At 41.0% G+C, this 22,813-nt stretch overlaps 2 protein-coding genes and 2 non-coding genes across 4 annotated transcripts; 3 read left to right on the top strand and 1 right to left on the bottom strand.

The window, feature by feature from the left end:
- Positions 1 to 77: 77 nt before the first annotated feature.
- Positions 78 to 166, bottom strand: trnar-ucu (transfer RNA arginine (anticodon UCU)). The gene is given in 2 exon segments: positions 78 to 113; positions 130 to 166. It is a non-coding gene; the product is annotated as a tRNA-Arg (tRNA).
- A 592-nt stretch (positions 167 to 758) lies between these two features.
- coro1b (coronin, actin binding protein, 1B) lies at positions 759 to 7,714 on the top strand. Its single transcript, XM_088427602.1, has 12 exons — positions 759 to 922; positions 1,008 to 1,115; positions 2,240 to 2,448; positions 2,519 to 2,641; positions 2,721 to 2,850; positions 4,038 to 4,219; positions 4,287 to 4,406; positions 4,969 to 5,073; positions 5,144 to 5,289; positions 5,366 to 5,423; positions 5,735 to 6,028; positions 7,216 to 7,714. The coding sequence occupies exons 3-12, from the start codon at positions 2,245 to 2,247 to the stop codon at positions 7,336 to 7,338; spliced, it is 1,485 nt and encodes a 494-aa protein (XP_088283728.1). The 5' UTR covers positions 759 to 922; positions 1,008 to 1,115; positions 2,240 to 2,244; the 3' UTR covers positions 7,339 to 7,714.
- A 3,394-nt stretch (positions 7,715 to 11,108) lies between these two features.
- trnaa-cgc (transfer RNA alanine (anticodon CGC)) lies at positions 11,109 to 11,180 on the top strand. The gene has a single exon. It is a non-coding gene; the product is annotated as a tRNA-Ala (tRNA).
- Positions 11,181 to 11,356: 176 nt separating this feature from the next.
- On the top strand, positions 11,357 to 22,405 carry dtx4a (deltex 4, E3 ubiquitin ligase a). The gene is made up of 8 exons (XM_088433447.1): positions 11,357 to 11,799; positions 13,321 to 14,344; positions 18,273 to 18,334; positions 19,153 to 19,314; positions 19,410 to 19,471; positions 19,555 to 19,875; positions 19,956 to 20,045; positions 21,263 to 22,405. Exons 1-8 carry the CDS (start codon positions 11,592 to 11,594, stop codon positions 21,491 to 21,493), a joined length of 2,160 nt encoding a protein of 719 aa, XP_088289573.1. The 5' UTR covers positions 11,357 to 11,591; the 3' UTR covers positions 21,494 to 22,405.
- Positions 22,406 to 22,813: the final 408 nt, after the last annotated feature.

The following is a 22,813-nucleotide window of genomic DNA, read 5'->3' as shown; positions in this document are numbered from 1 at the left end:
CATCGAAAAAAATGGAATTTAGCATAGCAGAGTCCGAATCGATGCTCAAGTGTCACCATTGATATGAACAAAAAATGCGACTCCGGTGGGACTCGAACCCACAACCTTTGAATTACTACATCTTCAATCTAGAAGTCCAATGCGCTGTCCATTGCGCCACGGAGCCACCTGTTGGAACGCCTGTACAATGCAGTTATAAAGTAACACGTACTACTGCAAAAAAATAATGTGATTTCAACGTATTATGTTACGTAAAACTCCAGCAACAAGCGTAACACCTCTACGCTTGAGCTGAATTTGGAATACTTCGTACCTTCCCTATATTTTATATTACATTTTATCACAACCGTGTTTAAATAAATCACAGATTACGAGTAACAAATATACGACATTATAGATAAAAGAACGCGTGATATATTTTTAATTTTATACCTGGACAATTAACAAGTCTAGTGGCTAAGCGCCTTCGTAGCTCACGCACACAAAGTGCATTGTGGGATATGTAGTTTATATAAAACAATATACGTACTGTATCAGTGTCTTAAAAAGTTAGAATAGCTCAGCAAGTGCCGTAGAGACAAAATCATTTTGTACAGGCGTCAAATGTTATAGTTACTTTGCATATAAATGAATCTTGTAATTTTAGTTTGGTTGAATCTAACGCAATAAAAGCGGAAATATTGTCAAGGAACTTAAAGGCGGAGTGTCCAATCTGATTGGTTTGAGCAAGTCACGTGCCTAAAGCCAGTTTAGCCTCCCTTTTCCGTTTGTATTTGACAGCCTCCCCTTGTTCCATGCACATTCCGGGTCATCATCATCATCATCATCCTCATCGTTGTCGTCATCCTCCTCCTCCTCCTCCTCGGAGGGGTCCATCCACGCTGTTTTCTAGTCACAGCACACCGACGACATTCTCGATCATGTCAGAGAACACGCGTAATTGTCGCATCCAAGAAGTGGCATCAAGATTTTGCGGAAAATGCATGCCAGTATTTTGTTTTTTGTAGGTCGTGAACGCCACTACGGGACTCGGGAGTGGATTAAGTTACAGTTGGATTATTGGCCCGCTCTTTCTAGTCACGCCGTTTCTTGCTAAGTCGCTGAAAAGAAGCCAGGTAGGCAATGAAACACATATAATATATTATTTTTACTGTAGCGTTCCATCTCACGCATGCGCACTTCCCTTTAGCTCAGCAGACAATTGGAATGGGGAACCCCGTTATTCCTGCACCAGGACAGGAGAAACAAAAGCAATGTTGCACAGGCCCACTACGCAGTCTGGGCCCTGTTCAACTTGGACGATAGCAGTCCCTATATGGAGCTATTGTGCTTCCAGTGAGCATTGCTGATATTATTTCAATAGGGGGGGTTTAGAGTTACCGGCCCAACCCCCCTCTTCTTGTGTCTGCCGTTGCACGAAAAGTAAACATCTTAAACAATGGAAAATAAACGTAATCCTTGGAATGAAAACAATCAGGATTTAGAATAACACCAAAAGCAGTTGACTGTGCATCAGATAGTGACCCCTAAAACAGCTGCTAACCTTTGCAGCTGAGTAAAATGTAAACACAGCTGGTCAGACGTGATTTTACAGTAGATACTGTGAGAGCAAAAATTCCCTCTCTTCAACCTTTATTCAATAACGTACAGCCTGCAAAATATATATATATTTTTTTTAAATCCAAGTACTTCCTAACTAGCGCCAATAATTTTTGGATGAAAATAAAATACTTTAAACAAGAGTACAGCTCCATCTACAATTCTAATTGTATGTCTGGCCATATTTTTCATCATTAATAACAATACACGTCCATGTAAAATGTACCAAAATTAAGGCGTGAAACGTTTTGCACAAAGCAGTCACCATAATACATATAGGCAATAAGTTGCTTCATGTTCTAATTGCTTTGCTCTTATTTAGAAAGAAAGATGAACTGTCCCTGCCATGCCTTTAAAAAGTATTACAATAGCCCTGTTGACACCTCAGAAACTATCTCAAAAGCTTATGTATCCTCTGAAGTGCCTTCACGTACCCCCAGGGATAATTTGCCCATCACATCATTCTACCTCAGGGTGGTCAAACTCATTTTTATCACGGGCCACTTTGTGGTTACAGTTTCAAAATAGTGTTTTTTTCCTTTTAGAAATTTCACAAATAATGGATTCATACTTATGTCAATGATATTAGCAAGACATTTTGCTGTAATTATTTACATATTGAGGCGTATATGTCTGACAGGTAAAATGTCTTTCCGGCGAGGTGTGGTGCGGCAGAGCAAGTTCCGGCACGTGTTCGCGCAGGCGTGGAAAGCCGAGCACTGCCTGGACGACGTCCGAGTGTCGCGGGTGACGTGGGACGGCCCCCTGAGCGCCGTCAACCCCAAGTTCCTGGCCGTCATCATCGAAGCGGGAGGCGGCGGGGCCTTCCTGGTGGTCCCCATTGGCAAGGTTTCCACACATCTCCTCCACTTTTGTTGTTTCGACAAGGCGTGGTTTACAAGACTGTCCCTGACAACAGAGCGGCAGGATCGATCAGTCGTGCCCGACGGTGTGCGGCCATTTGGCGCCGGTGCTGGACATCCAGTGGTCTCCTCATGATGACAATATCATTGCGAGTGCCTCCGAGGACTGCACCGTGAAGGTCCGTCTTCTTTGTTTTTCTCTTTAGTTGTCTCGCACTATTGCGCTGCCACGTGGTTTGTCATTTGCGGTTTACGCAGGTGTGGCAGATCCCCGACGGGGGCTTGACGGCACCCATGACCGAAGCCGTGGTCACCTTGGAGGGCCACAGTAAAAGAGTGGGCATCCTGGCATGGCACCCGACTGCTTTTAACATCCTTTTAACTGCAGGTAAGAAAAAACAAAATATAGAGGTGTGGAGCTGCCAATGTTTTGACAAACATTCAAACGTATTCGGGAATACATTCGAATGTACTTGTAGGATAAATGCTAAAACCATAGAAAGTTTGATTTGCTGAAAGGCATACTATGTGACATTATGTACAAAAAGTCCGGAACTGAAAAAATAAACACGCTTCCTCACGCACACAAAAATGTATTCAAATATATTGGTGGACATAAAAATTAAACAAACAACACAAAATACTGATAAACAGTTTACATGCTTTTTTTTTTAACTTTGCACTACCCAAGTCAATACCCTGTGACATAAGAATAATGCCAATCGAACATAATAATCACACAAATAATCAGTTATACTGGTCAGCCAAATGCTAAAAAAATAGTCATTTCCCCTAACAGCAAATTTTCCCATAATGCCATGGGATATTGACCTGTGCATGTGGCTCTATGGGAAAAAAAAAACGTGCTAAATGGACATAGTAAAGAAAGTAATGTCATTTTCAAATATTTTGGTATAGTGTAGGCTTGATGCTAATTAAAAAAAAAAATAAAAGTACTTGCACATGCGCAAGTCAGTACCCTGTGACATTATAAGAATACATTTCAAACGGAAATAATATTTAAACAAAAAATGGCTGTTTACATGTTTAATTTTCAGTTATACTGGTCAGCCAAATGCTAAAACATGTCCGTTTCTCCTATAAAACTAAAAACATCAATTTTTCCCATAATGCTTTGGGATATTGACATGCAGATATGGCGGACAAAATGATTTTTTGTTAAATTTGTATCATTTTAATGTCCTTACCTCCTAATGTGTGTGAGAACAATTAAATTTGAAGGTGTTTGCAAACTTTTGACTTTTGCTGAACGCAGAAGTGTCGATGTTGTGTTAGCACACGTTTATATATCACATGACTTATGTGCTGATTCGATTAACTTGAAAAAAAAAAAACCCTGAATGGTGTGAATTAGTTGCCTTGAATCCCAGCAAAACTGAGTGTCCTCTTAAAATCAGAGTGATAGGAGAAAAAAAATAGTATGACAGCGGATACAATGAGTAAGTCAACTTTTTACTTTTGACAAACAACCGATTATCTCTCTGGCTGATTAAATCAATCGTTTACTATGAGGCCACGGGTTCACAAAACCACATTTGGTTCCGCCCAACCAAGGCTGCGACAATGTAATTTTGGTGTGGAACGTGGGCACGGGAGAGCTGGTGTACCAACTAGCCGACGCCCACCCGGACCTGATCTACAGCGTCAGCTGGAACAAGAACGGAAGTGCCGTCTGCACCGTGTGCAAGGACAAGGCGCTGCGTGTCATTGACCCGCGAAGGGGCGCCGTACTCAAGGTAACCCGCAACGATCATCTGAAAGCTTTCAGTTCCGAAAGGGAACGGCGGCCTCGTTTGCTTCCAGGTGAAAGAAAAGGTCCATGATGGCACCAGACCCATGCGAGCCGTGTTTCTCTCCGACGGCAAGATCCTGACCACGGGCTTCAGCCGGATGAGTGACAGACAAGTGGCACTATGGGATACGGTACCAGCCTAGTAGTACCATATTTTACGCACTATAAGGCGCACCGAAAAGCCTTAATTTTTAAAAAAAAACTTATAGGTGCGCCTTATAAGCAGGTGCGCCTTATAAATGGAGAAATTTTTAAAATATGCCATTAATTGAGGGTGCGCTTTATAATATGGTGCACCTTATAATGTGGAAAATACGGACTATTTCTGTCATTTCAAGCTAGTTTTTCATTAACAGTCAAACGCAAGGAACAAATTAAGCAAAATGACTGATTCCCCTCCCAAAGGTGTATAATAATGTTTATGATAAGTAGCTCATTTTTATTCAACAGTTCCAAAAAAAACATAATTTCCCCCTCCCTTGCCCGAAATTTTAAGCCAAGCAGCCATATTTTTTTAAACCTGCCAAATTCCAAGGAATACATTGCATACAAGGCCTTGTTGATTCATCAAATATATATATATATATATATATATATATATATATATATATATATATATATATATACACATATATATATACACATATATCTCTTGTTTATAAATATTCAAGACGACATTTTGCGGCATTGCAGAAAGATCTCTCAGAGCCAATGGCAATGCAGGAGATGGATACCAGCAACGGCGTTCTCTTGCCCTTTTACGACCCTGACACCAACATGGTGTACCTGTTGGGCAAGGTGAGAACGTACGTGCCCGTGATGCCTTTTGCCCGGTCCGCCGTTAATATGCTCGTCACCTGTCTTCCAGGGGGACTGCACCATCCGCTATTTCGAGGTGACGGACGAATCCCCCTACGTTCACTTCCTCAGTCTATACAGCAGTAAAGAGCCTCAGAGAGGGGCGGGGTTCCTCAGTAAACGAGGGGTGGACGTCAACAAGTGTGAAATTGCCAGGTAGGAATTTCGCAAGCCCGATATCGGTCAGCGGGATGACGCTAAAATGTCAAAAGTGATTTATCCGTGGTCATAGGTTCTACAAACTGCATGAAAGGAAGGTGGAACCCATTTCGATGACCGTGCCACGAAAGGTAAAGTGTGAAGAAACATAATGAATAAAAAAAAACTAACAAAAAACATTTATGATTACATATTTCACTTTTTGCAGGTATTTTTAGAACATTACCCCTCTGATAAATGAGGGCACACTGCATATTATTGGTGTAGTTAAAATAAATTAAGTCCTCCACATACTAAGAAAATACATAATAATTAACAATCTATTCCAGGCCTCTTGATAATGCTCGTGATTTAGTCAAAAAATGTGCACATGAAAAGTCATATTACCTTATCTGTTGCTGAACACCAAGTCACTCGCGCTTGTACGTTGTGGCTTGTGCAGTCCGATCTGTTCCAAGGGGACCTTTACCCGGACACGGCCGGTTTAGAACCCGCGCTTCTGGCCGACGAATGGATCACCGGACGGGACGCGCCGCCCCTGCTGGTATCCCTGAGCGGAGGCTACGCCGCACCGCCGTCCAAGCACCGCGATACTCTTAGGAGCAAGCCCGGGCTGGCCTCGCAGGACTCGGCACCGGCGGCGCCGGCCCCCGCCGCCAAGGAGCCCGTTGCGGACGAGGAGCCGCGTGGCGCCGTCAGGGAGACGGGCAGCAACATGGAGAGGCCTAAGCGAGAGGTGAGTTGCCAGGTGCTACTTTTCTTGTGGACTAAAGTTAAAATAAATAAATCAAATAAACGGTATCAGTATCAAAAAATCCAATTCTGATGCTCTCAAACTCAATAAGAAGTCACCAAATTCAAGCTATTAATGCATGAACATGCACAACTGCGATCTGAAAGTCATTCCAAGTCATAAAGCATCACCTACATCATAAAGATGACACAAAAAAACAAAATGTGCAAAGCTGGGCAAAACTAAGAAGAATCACAATTGTTCAAACATATTTCTGTTTTTTGATTAGCATTTCTGTTTTTTTTCATTCTTTAAAAATAATGAATTCCAGGGTGTTTCCAAACATTTGACTGATATTTTACAACAAAATTCTAGGCAGCCATTTTAGTCCTATGACCTCCCTTTTTCCTCACGGGTGTATATTACAATTAACAATAACTATTGAAAATAAACTAAAGTTGAAAAAAATGTTGACAATAAATAAAATCTAATATGTAATAAGCATATGAAATTAAATGAAAACAAAATGAAATTTAAAAACACAAAATGTATTATGCTCCAAAACTAAATAGAACTTATAGCAAAAATGTCTTGTTTTCATCTATCTCAATATCATAGATTTTAAACATATTTTTTTCTGTATTGATGTACATCCATTAAGAAGGAAATCGTTGACAATTGTAGTTTATTTTGGGAATTTTTTTTCATCTTACCCTCATAAAATACTAAATACATAAATAATACTCAATAACCCATCCATCCATCTATTTTCTATAGCCGCTTTACATATTACTACATTACTACATATTAAAAAAATACTATAACCAGTAAAAATTAGATAACAATGAAACATTTTGGGAACATAAAATAAAAACAAACATGCCCTGAAAATAATATCAACTAATTGAATTTTAAATATTAAAAAAAAAAAATATATATATATATATATATATATATATATATATATATATATATATATATATATTTTTTTTTTTTTTTTTAATTTAATATTATTTAATTTAAAATATTTAAAATAATAAAAATATATAATATTATTATTTTAAATATTTTAATATATATTTATGTAAATATTATATTTTATATATATATATATATATATATATATATATATATATATATATATATATATATATATATATATATATATATATATATATATTTGTTCCCAGGACGACATTTTGAACGAGTTGCTGTCGGAGATGAAGGCGCTGCGTGCCGTGGTGCTCGCTCAGAGCCAGCGCATCGAGTTGCTGGAGAGGCAGCTGGCTCGCATCGAGGACGGCGACGTATGAAGCAACGCCTTGCGCACTCTCCCATAGAAGAAGAATTAACCTCTAGGGCTATTTAATCAGGTAGTTGAACGCTGCTGAACTGTGATCCAAGACCTCAATATTACCACGTAGCGCGTAACCTCATTCGGTACTGTTTGATTCGAAAAATAAAACAAAAGAACTGTGAATGCTAGCTGAGGATTTTTGTGAATTTAGAACTTGGTGTCAGTTGAACGTGGGTTTTCTTGTATGGCTGTTTGATGTTTTTGCTTTTATTTTGATTTTCATTGATTTCTTAATCAGTCTGTTGTACATTCCAACGTTTATATGCACTGATCGCAACATTTTGGATGTGGTTGTAGCAAATGGAATTAAAGTGTCGTTTGTATTCACACAATTGCTTTTTAGTCCACTTTTTGGGTTTGAAGAAGGTTCAGATCAACTTGAAATATTTTTCAAGGGGAAGTCCAGTAAATCTGTTTACTAAATATGTGCTATACAACTCAATTAGTCGAAAAACAGCTATTTTGGCAATTTTGCCTCTTGCTGTCGATCGAAACTGGCATCACTGTAGCGCAAAAAGAGGCTCATCTCCTTTTTAGTTTCGGTCATGTGACGTTTTTCGATTCATTTTCTTTGACGTCGTTCTGGCAGAATTTTAGCCAAACGTTGGCACACTTGGTAGTGTGATAACTAAGTGGTCGTGCTATGTTGCCACCTTCTGGGTGAAATTTCAGCTCCTTGTGTCTTCTTTCAATGTTTTCCCTTTGATATTAAATATCTTTGATCAAAGGATTGGACAAAATACTGCACAAGGGTTCACTAGAAACAGAATATTAATCCTAAAACCATTTTTAGACTAGTGGTGCTGAATAAGATTGTAAACACATTTTTAGGGGGTTGAGTTCCTCCTTTTCAAATTGAATAGGGTTGCCATTGCCGGATAGTCCACAATTGTAAAGTATCTGGAAATCAATGTCTTTAATGTACTTTAGTGTTGAATTATCTGGGATTTAATTTATATCGCAATAATCTTAATAAACATTGTACATTTTTTTTTCTGTACACTATTGATGAAATTCAAATTTGAAACACATTTATTTTACCATTCAATCCGCAGATCACTCTTTTAAGATTAAACCCCTAAAATGTCTTCCTCTTTCTATAAATATCGTTTACATTTGCTATTTCTCCGCCTCATCCCTCATTCAAATCAGCTTGCATTTTTCCGCCTCCCCCTCACTGTTACGTCGCATGTACTTGAAACAAGTCAAGTCTGCTGCACCTCTTTCAAAAAATTTCTTACCAAAAAAAAAAACAAAAACACTTGCTTACTACGACTTGGGTAAGTATTTTTGTCACATTTAAGACTTTTCTAAAGCCGTAATTTTCACATCCTGTTTTAAAAGCTGTAATCACAATATTCTCACCTTGTTACCACAAGATTTTTAGCTGTCTTATTTAATGCTTACAGTTTTATAAGATACAGTATTTGTTGCATTATTAAAATAGCTTTCATGCAATGCAAGCTGTCTGATGCTGCTCAATTGCCATTTAGTCAGGAAGCCAGCAAAACTGCAAACGGTCCCCACTTCCTGTGCATGCGGGCTTATTTATCTCTTATTTTCTCTCCACTCAGTAAATGAGTTAACTTTGCTGTTTTGTTGAGACAAAGCGGACACTGAAGTGGACACAAATGAATAGGGTGGGTCACAGGAAGATAATCAGAAAACCAAGAAATTAATGTAATTGAATGGAATGTATCTCGAAAGACTTTATTTTGGATGCAGTTGCTACTGAGATTGTTTTTGGACTATAGTTTTTTAACTCATTGGAGCTACTCTACTAAGTCCTCGTGTGCTCAGTCGAGGACATCCTGGCCTTTCCAATGACGCCTCATGTGTCTGGGGGGGGCTGCAATTCACTTTGCAAAGACAAAATGGACACAACAGTGGACACAAACCAATAGGCTGGGTCTCAGGAGGGTAATTAAAAAAACAAAAAAACAATAACAAATTACTGTAATTTAAAGAAGTGTATCTAGAAAGGCGTTAGTTTGAGGAATTTGCCACCACTATTGTCAAAGCCATTTGTACGTTTATATCATCTGAGAGCCAGCCTATTCATGTGTGTCCAATGTAGTGGACATCTGTTTTTGTACTATATTTTTTTAACTCATTGGAGCTCTTCTACCAAGTCCTCGCGTGCTCAGTCGAGGACATCCTGGCCTTTCCAATGATGCCTCATGTGTTTGTGTGGGTTGCAATTTACTTTGCAAAGACAAAATGGACACAACAGTGGACACAAATGAATAGGCTGGGTCTCAGGAGCATAATTAGAAAACCAACAAATTACTGTAAATTAATGAAGTGTATCTAAAAAGGCCTTCGTTAGGATGAATTGCCCACTGCTATTGTCATACTCATTTGTACTTTCATATCGTTCTGAGACCCAGTCGATTCATTTGTGTTCACTATAGTGGACATTTTGTTTTGGGACTATATTTTTGGACTCATTGGCGCTACTCTGCTTAGTCCTTGTAAAGTAAAGTACATCCTGGCCTTTGAAATGACATCTCATGTGTTTGGGTGGGATGCAGTTCACTTTGCAGAGACAAAACGGACACAACAGTGGACACAAATGAATATGCGGGGTCTAAGCGGGATATAAAATATCAGTTTAATCACACTGAAATGTGTGATTACCCCCCTCCCCCAAGAATAACCTGCAAAATTATGATATGTTTCGACGAAAGAGGTACAGTTTGTTGTTGTCCAACAAATAATATGAAGACTGAGACTGTTGTCCCCCCCAGGCATGGCTGATTCCACCTCGACTATTATCTTGCTCTTTTTCATCTTCCTCGGCCTGTTCATACTGCTCATCGTCCTGTACAGGGAGTTGAACAGGCAAACCAACGGGGAATACACGTTTCGCCGTGTCGTCTATAAGGACGGAGGGCTCCGGGACCGCGCCAGAAGGGCGGCGGCTGTCCTGGGGACCCGCCTGGGGGTCCAACTGTGGCCCCGCGGCAACACTTACGAGGACGGGGAAGAAATGCGGGATTTTCGGGAAGAGCCCGCACGAGAGCAACGGCGTAGTAGCAGTACATCGAGCAGCGGGAGCCAGCCCAGTGAAGGTGAAGATGGCAAACCACAGGGGTGGACTACCAAGGCAAAGAGAGAGCAGGAGACAGAAGTGGAGTCAAGGGAGACTGATGTGTTTGTCAATTTAAATCCCTTTTCCGGTACTGTCATGTGGTCTGAAGAGGACGGCAAAGGGATAACACAAGAGTCTCAGAGATTTTAGTTTCTGTTCAATATTTAATGAATGTCATGCCTCGAATAAATGCCTCCTTTAAATTCTATCATCTTGACTTTCTCCAAGAGAAACCAGAACTCGGATATACTTCCTAAAATGGCCGAGGCGATACAAATTTCTTCAAATATCCTCAGCTAATGATGTTTTTTCTAATCACTGACAGCCATTGCATGGATGCAGACGACAGCTGTATTTTATTTTTAAAATAACGATTGTATTAGTGGTGTATGAAAATGAAATGAGTCATGAACTGGATTACAGAAAAAATAGTAACTTTTTTCCTACCAAAAACAGCGAAATACGTGGGCTATTCCTAGCGTTTACGTGCAGATCTCAATCAGGAAATCATTTTTATTCTGAGACAAAAAAAAAATCCTTATTTCGTATTACAAACAAAACAGTAATCGTTCAGCACAACAGGAGCAAATAATACTATAAATACTTAAGCCGGGCCGCTTTTACACGTACTGGGGGATGTAGCTCAGTGGTAGAGCGCATGCTTCGCATGTATGAGGTCCCGGGTTCAATCCCCGGCATCTCATTTTTTTTTTAAACTGCTGCTTAAAATTACACGAGTAACACGTGATTTGAAAACACGCTTTTGGTTCAATTCAAGTAGTTTTATGGTGATTTGAAAAAAGGACACTTTTCTCCATTTTGATTGGTTGTCGAAGGATTAACCGTCATACACAAAACCGGTTCGATTTTGCAAGACGCCGCTCATCTGCATGTGTTTTAATTAAATTACGTCATTATCATATTTTTTTTACGGATTGGTGGGTGTCGGTGGGGAGTGGTAACGGAAGGTGGACCAGTTGCTGCTGCACACCCGGAACTACAAACGCGGCAGGTACGACTTGCATCTGTGCCGATCATGTTGCAAAAAACCGCACAGGCACAACGTCAACACAGCAAGATGGAGGTCGGCGCGTAGTCGCGATTGATGTCGGAGGATGTTGCTCGCGTCCGCCGTGGTCGTGTGGGAATGGCTGAACGAACACGGCCGCTGGCGGCCCTACAGTCCGGCGGTTTGTCACCACATCGAGGCGGTCATCCGGAGCGAGCCGCGCTGCGCTAGCGTGGTCCTCGGCCAGGTGGACTCTCGCCTGGCGCCCTATATCATCGACCTGCAGTCCATGCACCAGTTCCGCCAGGACACGGGTGGGTGAGCGGCCCGCTCCGGAGTCGCATGCTTTTCGTTCTGGCGCAAAATGACGTCTCGTCATGTTTTTGCTTTGGTGTGCAACTAGTCCGGGAGTAATGGAACGCGGTGGGCGTACAAAATCGAGAGACAAAGCGCATGGATTATCGGCAGAGGAACTAGTTGATTGCAGGGGGACTATTCAATCCTGGCAAAATACGAGCTCGTCACTCCTAGCCGGCGCCTTTCCCGTGTTCTGTGTAAAACGCAGGATTGTGGAACGGGTCAAGCGCCACAATTAATAATAATAACGCATCACTTACAGATTTTTTGACATTTCCGCCTCAAGATGTATTGCAGTGTTGCCTTGAGATACGACTGACCCTTATAGCGAGTTGCCGTGACATGCTGTGCATTTCTGTTTGTATATGCACAAACCTCTTTGCAAATGGCACCGTGGAGCAATTAAGATGCAAATTCTACAAGTTTAGTTTAGGATTGGGCAAGTGCAGATACCAATTATCATTATCAAGCCAATATCTTCCTTATTTTTAGCTGTCATGTACTCATGGGGGGAGCTGATACTCATCACTGATACTCAAGGGAAAGAAAATCTGACATCAAGGAAGTAGTCCTCAGCAGTAGTTGGCACTACACAGTAAAAGATCATCATCCTCCGAAAATAATGAAACGTTTTGTTCACAATGTTTTGTCATTGAGTGAAATGAAATTTTCGATATTTGAAGCAGGGATTCTCAACCGTTTTTCAATTATGTACTCCTGTGGATTTTTTTTTTAGTTAATTATTAACTCAGGATGAAGTGTTTTTGGTGGGGGGGGACTTAAAGTAAGTGCCGATTAATTAGACTTTGGCACTACATTTGTTGTGGTATCTTTAGCCATATTTTATTCAACTGCTTCGGAAGACAGACTGTGAGACGTCTGTTTTATTTTTGGCTCGTCTGCCCGGAAACTGCGTCAGTAATAATAATGCGTAGCCATATAACATTCAACAAAAAAGGCTTACTATATTTCACAAAGGAGTCACTGTTACACAAATTTGCAATAGGTTGTCTCATGTGCTGGGTAATTTGCTCTCAATTTGAAATGAAAAGTTTGCTGTTCTATCACAGCAATGAATTGGATTTGCTGATGTCTGCAGAAACCTTGTTAAAATCTAAAAAAAAAAGTGCCTTCAGATACATTATCTCAAAATATCGGAAGGGCGAGTATAAGTCTTGGTATGGGCCTCATGTCAAAGAATCTAGTAGTATACAAGGAGTATACTAGTATCGGCCAAGAAAATTAATTTCTGCCATTAATGCCATGATATTGGAGTAGATGGGTCTTTTTTTAATGATGTTTTGTATTTCTTGGGATTTTCTTTTGTGTAGCTGAAATACCAGCGGTATCGTTACGTGTTATCACTGACAAGAGTTGAGTGCTGGTATTGCGCATCCATTGAGAACCACGAAAGTACTTGACGGTATCGCTAGATGCTATTGTCCGGCTATTGATGCTGCCCGTTTGCCTTTCCCCAGGCACCCTTCGAGCGGTCCGCCGCAGCTTCTACGAGCCCACCTCGGCGCCCGGCCAGGGATGGCTGTGGGAGTGGGAAAACGACGTGGGCAGCTGGACGGCGTACGACACGGAAGTCGGCATCGCCATCCAGGCGGCGCGTGACCGCCAGCAGCCCTGGCTGGACCTAGCGCCGCTGGGTTTCTGCTACCTCATCGACTTTGGAAGCATGACCCAAATCAACGGGCAGACGCAGCGCTGCCGCCGCATTCAACGGCGCGCCGATTTGGCGTACCCCTTGGTATCGGGGCCCCTGCCCAAATCTCAACAGGCCTGGACGCCCGCGTCCCAACCTGGAGGACCTTTGGACGTTTCTGCGGCGGGCGTGGGAATGAGGATGGGCGGTGCCGGGGGGGGCAACGGGAGCGCGTACCCCAGCGGGGCACTCCCCGCTTCGGCCGTCACCTCTTTGGGGGCGCCGTGTGCCTGCCAGCAGTGCATGCTGCTGCTCAGTGTCAAGGTGGGCACCGTGTCCAGCGCTCAAACTCTGGGCCGGAGAGCGCCGCAGACAAAACCGCCCAGTCCCAAACTTGGCAGCCACCTGATCCCCGCAGGGGCTTTGTCACTGACCCTCCCACGGTTGCCCTCCATCTCACGGTCGCTTTCCCCACACAGGACGTCCGCGGTCGGGGCGACGGGCGGCGCTCCGTGCACTGGCGGAGCCTTCGCACATTCGCTTTCCTTCCTCAGCTCGGCCACCGCCGCCTTGTCACTTAACTCCGGCCGCCCCCCGCCCCCGTCGCTCCCCCCTCCGCCGCCGCCTCCTCTGGCAACCCTGCCTCGTCCTTCCGCCCCGCCGCCCTGCTCAACTTTGGCGGCGCCCGCCCCAGGCTCGGCTCTGGCCTCGGCCTGCGCGCCCTCGCCTTCCGCACGTGTTCTGGGTCCCCTGTCTACGTCTCTGCCGCCGCGGTCCGGCCTGGCGGGGCTGAGCCGACCGGCCCTGCAGCGTCTCGCCGTGGCTCAGTCCCGCGCCCTCATCGCCTCGGGGTGAGTAAACGTCATCGACGCGTTGCATCGGATAAACGGGTTGTCAGGTGAGAGTGCGTCCGGCAGATGGGGGAGCCTGCTGGCACCCACGTCAGAAAATCAAGAGCCCTTCTGATTGAAATCCACCCAGAGCTCCACCTGTTGCTCACTGATTATCTGGTCAAGAGCGCAAAGGGGAAAAAGGTCTTGATTTGATTACCTTATGTCGGTCACATGGTATGCTAGTTAGTTAGGATTACTTGGGAGGGGGTGGGGATACATGTCGAATAGATTTATTATCATTACACCTGCAAGTACAAGGCAATAATAATCAGTTTAACAGGCTCGACGCATCCAAGAAACGCACAAAAACAATAACAGGAGAATACAAGACGGCAAAGCCTCTCGAGATCTTAGATAAAAAAGGAAAAACAAAAGGGACGAGGAGGGGAAAAAAAGTCTTCTTTCATTTTCGCTAGCGAGGGCTATAGCATAAGCCTGGAAAAAAAACAGGTCGAGATGTGGTTGTTCCATTTTTTGATTAAATGCCACAATTAAGTATTTAGTAACTCCTGTAAACACGTCTTGTAAACCATCCAGTTTTCTGCCGCCTCTACAATTTAACAAATTTTTCAAATTGTTGATTTTTAAAACGATAAATTGAATCGATTTGATTTGATTTATGACCCAGTCCTAATGTATATTTGTAACGATTTCCTTTAAAGCTTGCTCATGTACGGAAGGTTTCTCAGTCCCAGATGGAAGTTGGCCTAATGCAGGGAGATTAGCCGCAATCCAAGAAACGTGACTTGCTGACATGCTTCTCCTTGCTTGTTAGTAAACAAACCGCTAGAGCCACAGGGAGAGTGTCATCACATTGACCAGAACAGGAAGTACACCAGCCTAATGTTTGATTATTTACTCGGACCTTGAGAGGTGTTTCACTTTTGAGGCCGAAGGAAGAGATTTGTAGGAAAATGCGGTCGGTTTGGAATAGCCGCCACAGTGAGCAATAAAATGCTGGAAAATGGTTTTGTTTGTCATTTAACAGAATCCAAAATCGTATCGCCCAAATCCGAACGCAGTATGAGTCAAAGGTTTGGGAACATGCTCTAATTATGATTATTTTCCTGGGGCGATAACCGTAACAGCAATATATTGTGATTTGTTATTGTAACAAATGCCGTATTTGTTATTTATTTATTTATATATATATATATATATATATATATATATATATATATATATATATATATATATATATATATATATATATATATATATAGTATTATTTTTATTAATTTAGTAATTTTACCTAAGGTTATCAAATTCTGATATTGTCCTATGCCTTTTTTTCATCCACCCATCCATTCTCTTTGCTCTTTATCCTTCAGTCAGTGTTTTGTTTTTTTGTTTTTTTAAATTCCCATTTCCTGAATTGGAGGTTAATACGTAAATCCTCAACAATAAGATGACATATGAACGGAATTTTTTGGTAAGCCTCCCTCAAAAGTATTATTCAAGATAATGTTTTAGAATTTAAATTCATACCTTTCCAAATAATCTTCTCAGTCAGCTTTATGATGTGGATGATGCTTTCTGACTTGAAATGACTTTTAGTTCACCGTTGCGCATTTTCAGGAGCTTGATCGTTTTTATTTGTTTTGTTTGACACCATTTTAGTTCCACATTATTTCCAAACGTTTGACTGGTAAACGCTTTAAAAAAATGTTACCAAAAATGTATAAAAAATAAAATACAATAAAAATGAGTATATGGCATTGAGAACACATCAAATTAAAATCTTCACGCAAAAAAAAAAGCAAAAAACTGGGAGGGGGGGGGGGGGGGGGGGGGGATTATGTTGGTTATCCCAGAGTCACAAATGCTACAATCCAATTTCAGATTAGGCAAACTGTGTGAAAGTTTGTTTCAGGAAAGATGGGTGCCCTATGCTGCCCAAATAAGCTTCCTTATGGCCTCGTGGGTAATCCTTGATGTGACGACCGAATGGCCTACAACCCGAGTTAAGTCACCAGATGGGAACAGGCGGATTAGCACTATAAAAGAGCGAGACGCGGCGCAACAAGTCACGTTGTCGTTCAAGTGGAGCGACGGAGCACGAGCATTTTTTTCTCTTCTGGATTATCGAAATATTATCGGCGATGACCGTGATCAAAAGTGGCCGGCCGTAAGTATCAAACATAACTAATGTGTTGCTTCTTGTGTAAAAGCTCGAGTTGACTGTTTTTTATGTCTGAAGAAAACTTGGCTGTAATGAACACACTTGAATATCTTGACAAGAATGCTTTATGCATAATTCGTTGCCCATTTATTTTATCGCACTTAGACTATTGTTTAGCAATTCATACATGAGAAAAAGTCATACAAGTGGCTTTTCCTCAAGTCACTTATTCAATCCCAAAGACATATTTTTCCATCTTTGAGGAGTCCTGACGTTAAATTCCTGGGATTTATAAATGTATTTTTCTAAAAGAGGATCCAAACATGGTTGGCGGGTTAAGAATTAATTTTATGTATGACGAAATTGATTACTTCAGTATTTAATTTAGTGCCAGCCATTTTTACACACTCCATTAAACAGACATTTGAAAAAAAAAAATGGAAAAAGGTCAAAATAAGTACCAATGATTCAATCTACGGATGCTTAAAAAAAACTTAAGTTTTGTCTTTGGAGTTGAATGCGTTAAAAGTTTTACTTTGTTCGATATTATGATTATTCAGACAACCAAACGAAAGATAGATGTAGCGACCTATTTTTTGTTTGTTTCATGCATTAAAAGTATGAACAAGATGTACAAACAAAATGAGTGATGTGAACACCGATTCTATTTTTGTAAAACATTGTTTCGGCTTTGTCTGATTTGGCGAATGCATGGCGAGCTACATTTTTTGACGTTTTTTTTAGTTTGTCAATTCTGTTTTAACATGATGCAAACATGATAGCTTGGCGCAAATGGCACATTTTGTGATAGCAGGGCTAAGCTAGCTCAAGAGTTAAATAGATTGGTGACAAAACAAATGGAGTCGTGCCTGGGGAAATTTCATGCCAACTCGTTTTTTTTTTTTTTCATGTGTTTTATGTGTGATATCAAAGGAAAAACATACAAAAAAATATTCCAATATGCTACACTGCCAGCCATTCTGAATGCTTGCAAACAGGAGGTCGAGAGGTACATCCTACAGGTCTCAAATTTAGCCCATGTCAGGCTCATTTATTGCCATTCAAAATTTGAACTATTGTCAATTTTGGACATATTGAAAACCTGATGTTTTATCATGCATTTCCCACGATTTTTGCAATAATCCTTCTAATGGCAACTCGTGAACAGAATAGACAGAATAATTTCTGCGTTCATTCCCCAAAACCACCAGGTGGCACTGGTGGCCGACTTATGACATTTGCAATCCTTTCAATGACTTCATTGAGTGGCTTATCCTGGACTCCAATTATGCAAAGATCTTCAAACGTCAATCTTATCATGTCATAATATCACCATTCCAATTTCATCCGTATATAAATATACAGCGTAGTTACTTTTCTTATTTTTACAATTTTTGTACATAAACGTAGCATTGCTCCTCCCCCCCAAAATTATATGTATGGATAGGGCGGATGCCTTTGAAAGTCAGCCCAAGTTGGGTGACAATAAGGCCAGGCTAGTGATTAATCCCTGAGCACCCAGGGGTTAAATGAAAGCTCAAGATCAGCCCCCCCCCCAAAAAAAAAAAAGAAAAAAAGCAATGGTGTTTTGCAACGCCCCTCTGCAGACCATGACTATGCAAAAGCGCCTTAACCTGCTGACGCGGGCTTGAACTTGACATATGCTGTGTACTCACACAGCACCTGTTGACACCAGACTGATCGGATCTTAGCGCCTTAATGCTGACCCTTCACGTATCAATGGATGTCACCTTTGTGTTGCAGGGTGCCGACGGTTCCTGTCAAGAACCTGAATGGATCCAGCCCTGTGCACCCCGCCCTGGCTGGTGAGCATTTTCACCAACATTACAACAAGTTACACAGCCGGTCAACATTTTTGACAGGAAAACCCGTCCAAAAGTATATGCAAATATGTTAGGTCGTACTGCTTCTAAAATTGGAGCATTTTTCCCATGAGGCCATTAGGGTATTGACTTGCATGTACACAAGTTCCAAAAAATATTCCAAAAATGAAAGCATTTTGGCCAATTAAAAGTTGTGATATGATTGGGATGTGTCACCTAGGTTTGAAAATTAAACTCAAATTGAAGCTAAATTTAAAAGCATTTATTTCATTTTTTTAAATGTCTTTTCCAGGATAAAAGGTGTGCCCCTATGGTAGAAGTTATTTACTGTTATTTTATTTTATCTCTTTATTTATAACATTTTGATTGATATTATACTACTTCATCTTGGAAACATATGACTTTACTCTCCTAACATTATGATTTTTTTATCCTGACAAAATCCTGTTCTGTTCTCAAGATGAACATTTATTCTTGCAAAAAAAAGAAAAGAATTGTCACAAAGTTACGGAAATAAAAAGCTCACGTGATGGAAATTTCAGTCGAGTAGCAAAATGCGCTTTGAAAGGTAATAATTGATATATATATTTTTTAACATCTATATTAATTTTCTGCAATTGGCTGCCCCCCGCCTACTGCCTGAAAACAGATGGGAGACACCAGCAAGCCTGAGACCTTAGTGAGGATAAGCAGCTATAGAAAATGGATATATTAATATGATTATTTCTTATTATTAACGTTGATGGCAAAAAGAAATCACATATACTTTTCAATTGACTTTTTGCATCTTGTCTTTTCAGGCATTACCGGCATCCTCATGAGTGCAGCGGGCCTTCCTGTTTGCTTGACCCGTCCTCCCAAGCTGGTACTCCATCCACCGCCGGTCAGCAAAAGCGACATCAAACCCGTGCCGGGTCTGGGCCACTGCTGTCGCAAGACCACCAAGAAGCAGGCCCGAAAAGGTCCGAAAAGCGACAGGGAGAGAAATTAAAAAAAAAAAAAAAAAACATGCTCAGAAAGCGTGTAGAAAGGTCTCACATTCTGTTTTCTCGTATAGGCAGGACCCCTGAGGAGGTGGTGAAGAGATACCTTCAAAAAGTCCGCAATCCCCCTGAAGAGGTATTTTGTCAAGTGGAAAAAAATATTTGCTATGTTTCCAAAAATGTTATTTAAACCAAAAAAATTGTGCAATGTTCGCGCAGGACTGCACCATCTGCATGGAAGTCCTTTCGGGCCCTTCGGGTTATAAAGGCCCCGGCGTGGGTGGTATTTCCCGCGCCGAGTCGGTGGGTCGCCTGGCGCAATGCGGCCACCAGTATCACCTTCAGTGCCTGGTGGCCATGTACAACAACGGCAACAAGGACGGCAGCCTGCAGTGCCCCACGTGCAAAACCATATACGGCGTCAAAACCGGGAACCAGCCGCCCGGCAAGATGGAGTACCACGTCATCCCCCACTCGCTGCCCGGACACCCCGATTGCAAAACCATCCGCATCATTTACAACATTCCACCCGGCATTCAGGTAGAGCCGTCGTTGTATTTTGTCAAGCTTCTTGTACGTCTCGATGTATACGTTGAGGTCACCGAGGTGTCGCTCTTTAGGGCCTGGAGCACCCGAACCCCGGCAAACCCTTCACAGCCCGCGGATTCCCGAGACACTGCTACCTCCCGGATAGCGACAAAGGCCGAAAGGTAGCGTTGTAAATTCCTAGACGAGGCCCGGGGTTTGCTCTGCGGTCTCGTCGAGGAAAAAGCTTCACAATGGTTCTTGTGACGTCAGCGGTTGGGATGTAACAGAAAGCGTATTGATCTAGAATTTTTTTTATTTGAACTTTTAATTTCGACTTTTTCATCCGAAGGCCACATGCAGAAAAAAGGAGGGAGGGCCAACTTAAAATTCTTCTGATTCAACCCTTGTCAACACATTTCGCAATTTTTCCTAGTTTTGTAAATGCTTTTAAAGACGTAATAATTAAAGTTATTTACGAATATTTTTTTTCCTTCAACCACTCAATTTGTTCAGTGGCATCACTTCTATCCATACAAATGTAGGAGCCATTACCTGGTCTCTACCGCCACCTACTGTCTTGAGGTGAAACACAAGTCAACAAAGAATTTCCAGTTTGCTTACATAGTTTTGACTGCAGCTCAACAGAATGTTGGAAAAATCGCGGGAAAAACAATGTCATAAATCCTGTTAAAATGCATATCAAAAACTGTAATTATAATGCTTTTATATGGTCCAAAATTTGGATCATGATTATTTTGGTACACAAATTCTCGCACATCCAGTTCAAATCAAATAGAAGTGTCAGAATGGTTGCATTTTGAAATCTAATCGTAATCCTAAACTGTAACGACTAGAGTTCCTGACTAAGTTATTATTTATAATTTATGATTATAATGTTATAATTTATGGTTACTTTCGAAATTTAAGTTCTAAGGTAATTAATTACTTTAGGTTGTATTTATTGAACCAATCCATTTCTTTTCAAGCATTCAAGTACAGTACTAAAATAATCAAATAATTGATTACTTCAATACTCAATTACCTATTCAAGTAATTGATATATGTACTGTAATTACTTCAATGGATGAAGTGATTGATTACTGTAGTGTTTACAGTAATTAAGCGCCACCCATTCTGACATTCTCCTCTAACCAAAAATTTGAAAGCCGTGGAAAAATGATCCAAATAAGTAACTGGGATTTAATGTCTGTATACTTAAAAACTAGAAAAAAAAAATTGTCTTCGGAATTCAGAGTTTAAAAAAAAAACCATTGCATTGTGTAAACAAACCACAATCTTCATTTTAGAAAACCAACCGGCTACTGTAATTTGAATGTAATTTTAAGCGCTTTGCGACCGTTAAAACTTCAAGAAATCTAAGACGGTCTTACTTGTTCAGGTTCTGAGGCTGCTCCTGGTGGCATGGGACCGCCACCTCATATTCTCCGTGGGCACATCCAGCACCACCGGCGAGTCGGACACGGTCATCTGGAACGAGGTGCACCACAAGACAGAGTTCGGCTCCAACCTGACGGGTCACGGCTACCCCGACCCGGGCCACCTGGACAACGTTCTGGAGGAGCTCAAGGCTCAGGGTATCACAGAGGACGAATGTCTTCCCCGAGAATGAGCCAAAACCAGGAGCATCTTTGGGGGAGGTTAGGATCTTTACCTTCAAGCGGAGGTGCGTGTGTGTGGGGGGGTCGCTATCGATCTCAGCGTTGCCTCAAAAGCCGTATATGAAATGTTTGCTTCATTGTGCCCAGAGTGCATCCGTCTCCACGTTTACATGGAAACTGGTCATGCACTTGTTTCCAGGCTCCGAAAGGAATGATGTCATATAACCCCCCCCCCCAAATAAACATGAAACATCTTCAGTTCATCAGTCATACGTTTTTGTTGTAGTTATCCATTTTTTTTCCTTTGCCTGTTTTAGTTCTCATCTAGTTTTTAACAGTTTCAGATTTCAAAACATGTTTCAAGCTTTGAACAAACATCTACCCACTTCAAATCATTTTTTATTAATATGTAACATGTTTTATTTCCCATGAATTCACAATGGTGCTCTGAGGATGTCCCCACACCGGTCTTAAAGGAAGAGCAAGAAAAAAAAATCAACCGCGATCGGCTGCATGACATGCGAAATTGCGTTTTGACATCACTGTGCAAATCCAATACAAGTCAGTGTTAAGTTATTTCGGTATGACATTAAAGCAAGAATGGAAACGCCAACCAGGCGACTTCATTTGAGCACGGACCTTTGCTGACCTCTAGTGTTACTTTTCGGCAACTACTTTGCATTTTTCAGCTGACGTGTTCGTATTTGGAGTTGACTTGGTTTTATATTTATTTGCGTTATTTTAGGTACAGGGAGACATTTCTTAGTTATTTATGCATCGTTCTTGTTATGTTATCAATTTTTGCTATGAAATGGTGTAATTACTAAAACATTTATATTTTATGTAAGGATGTACTGTATGCACCTTGTATGTATCTGTTATTTATGTGCACAAATTTGCATTAAAGTTTGTTTTTTATTCGCTTCTGTTTGTGTTAATAGAAGACATCATTAAATGTAACACATTGAATTGTTAATATAAAAAGAAATACAAAACAACTGAGTTTGCTTTGTATTATGTATGTCTTAATAGCCTCAAAACACTTAAATCCTATATAATGTCTCTATCTATATCTGTATATATATATATATATATATATATATATATATATATATATATATATATATATATAACTAACCGTGAATGACATGAAGAACCTGAGCTGCGTCAAACTGGTTTATCTGTAGATTAGTCTGTCCCATGGATTAACAGTCTGGATTACTTCCACTTTAAACCCTGAAAAAGAAAAGAAAGAGAAGTTAGCTAGTTGTCCCATCCTTTTTTTGTCTTTTGGGTAGATTAGTGTGCCACTTGTCATATTTTCAGTGTTA

This window comes from Hippichthys cyanospilos, chromosome 1 (genome assembly GCF_059441005.1).
Source record: "Hippichthys cyanospilos isolate Australia breed blue-spotted pipefish chromosome 1, RoL_Hcya_1.0, whole genome shotgun sequence".
NCBI classification, from domain to species: domain Eukaryota; kingdom Metazoa; phylum Chordata; class Actinopteri; order Syngnathiformes; family Syngnathidae; genus Hippichthys; species Hippichthys cyanospilos.
The sequence above is the reverse complement of the archived record's forward strand: the minus strand, read 5'-3'. Positions and strand labels throughout refer to the sequence as shown.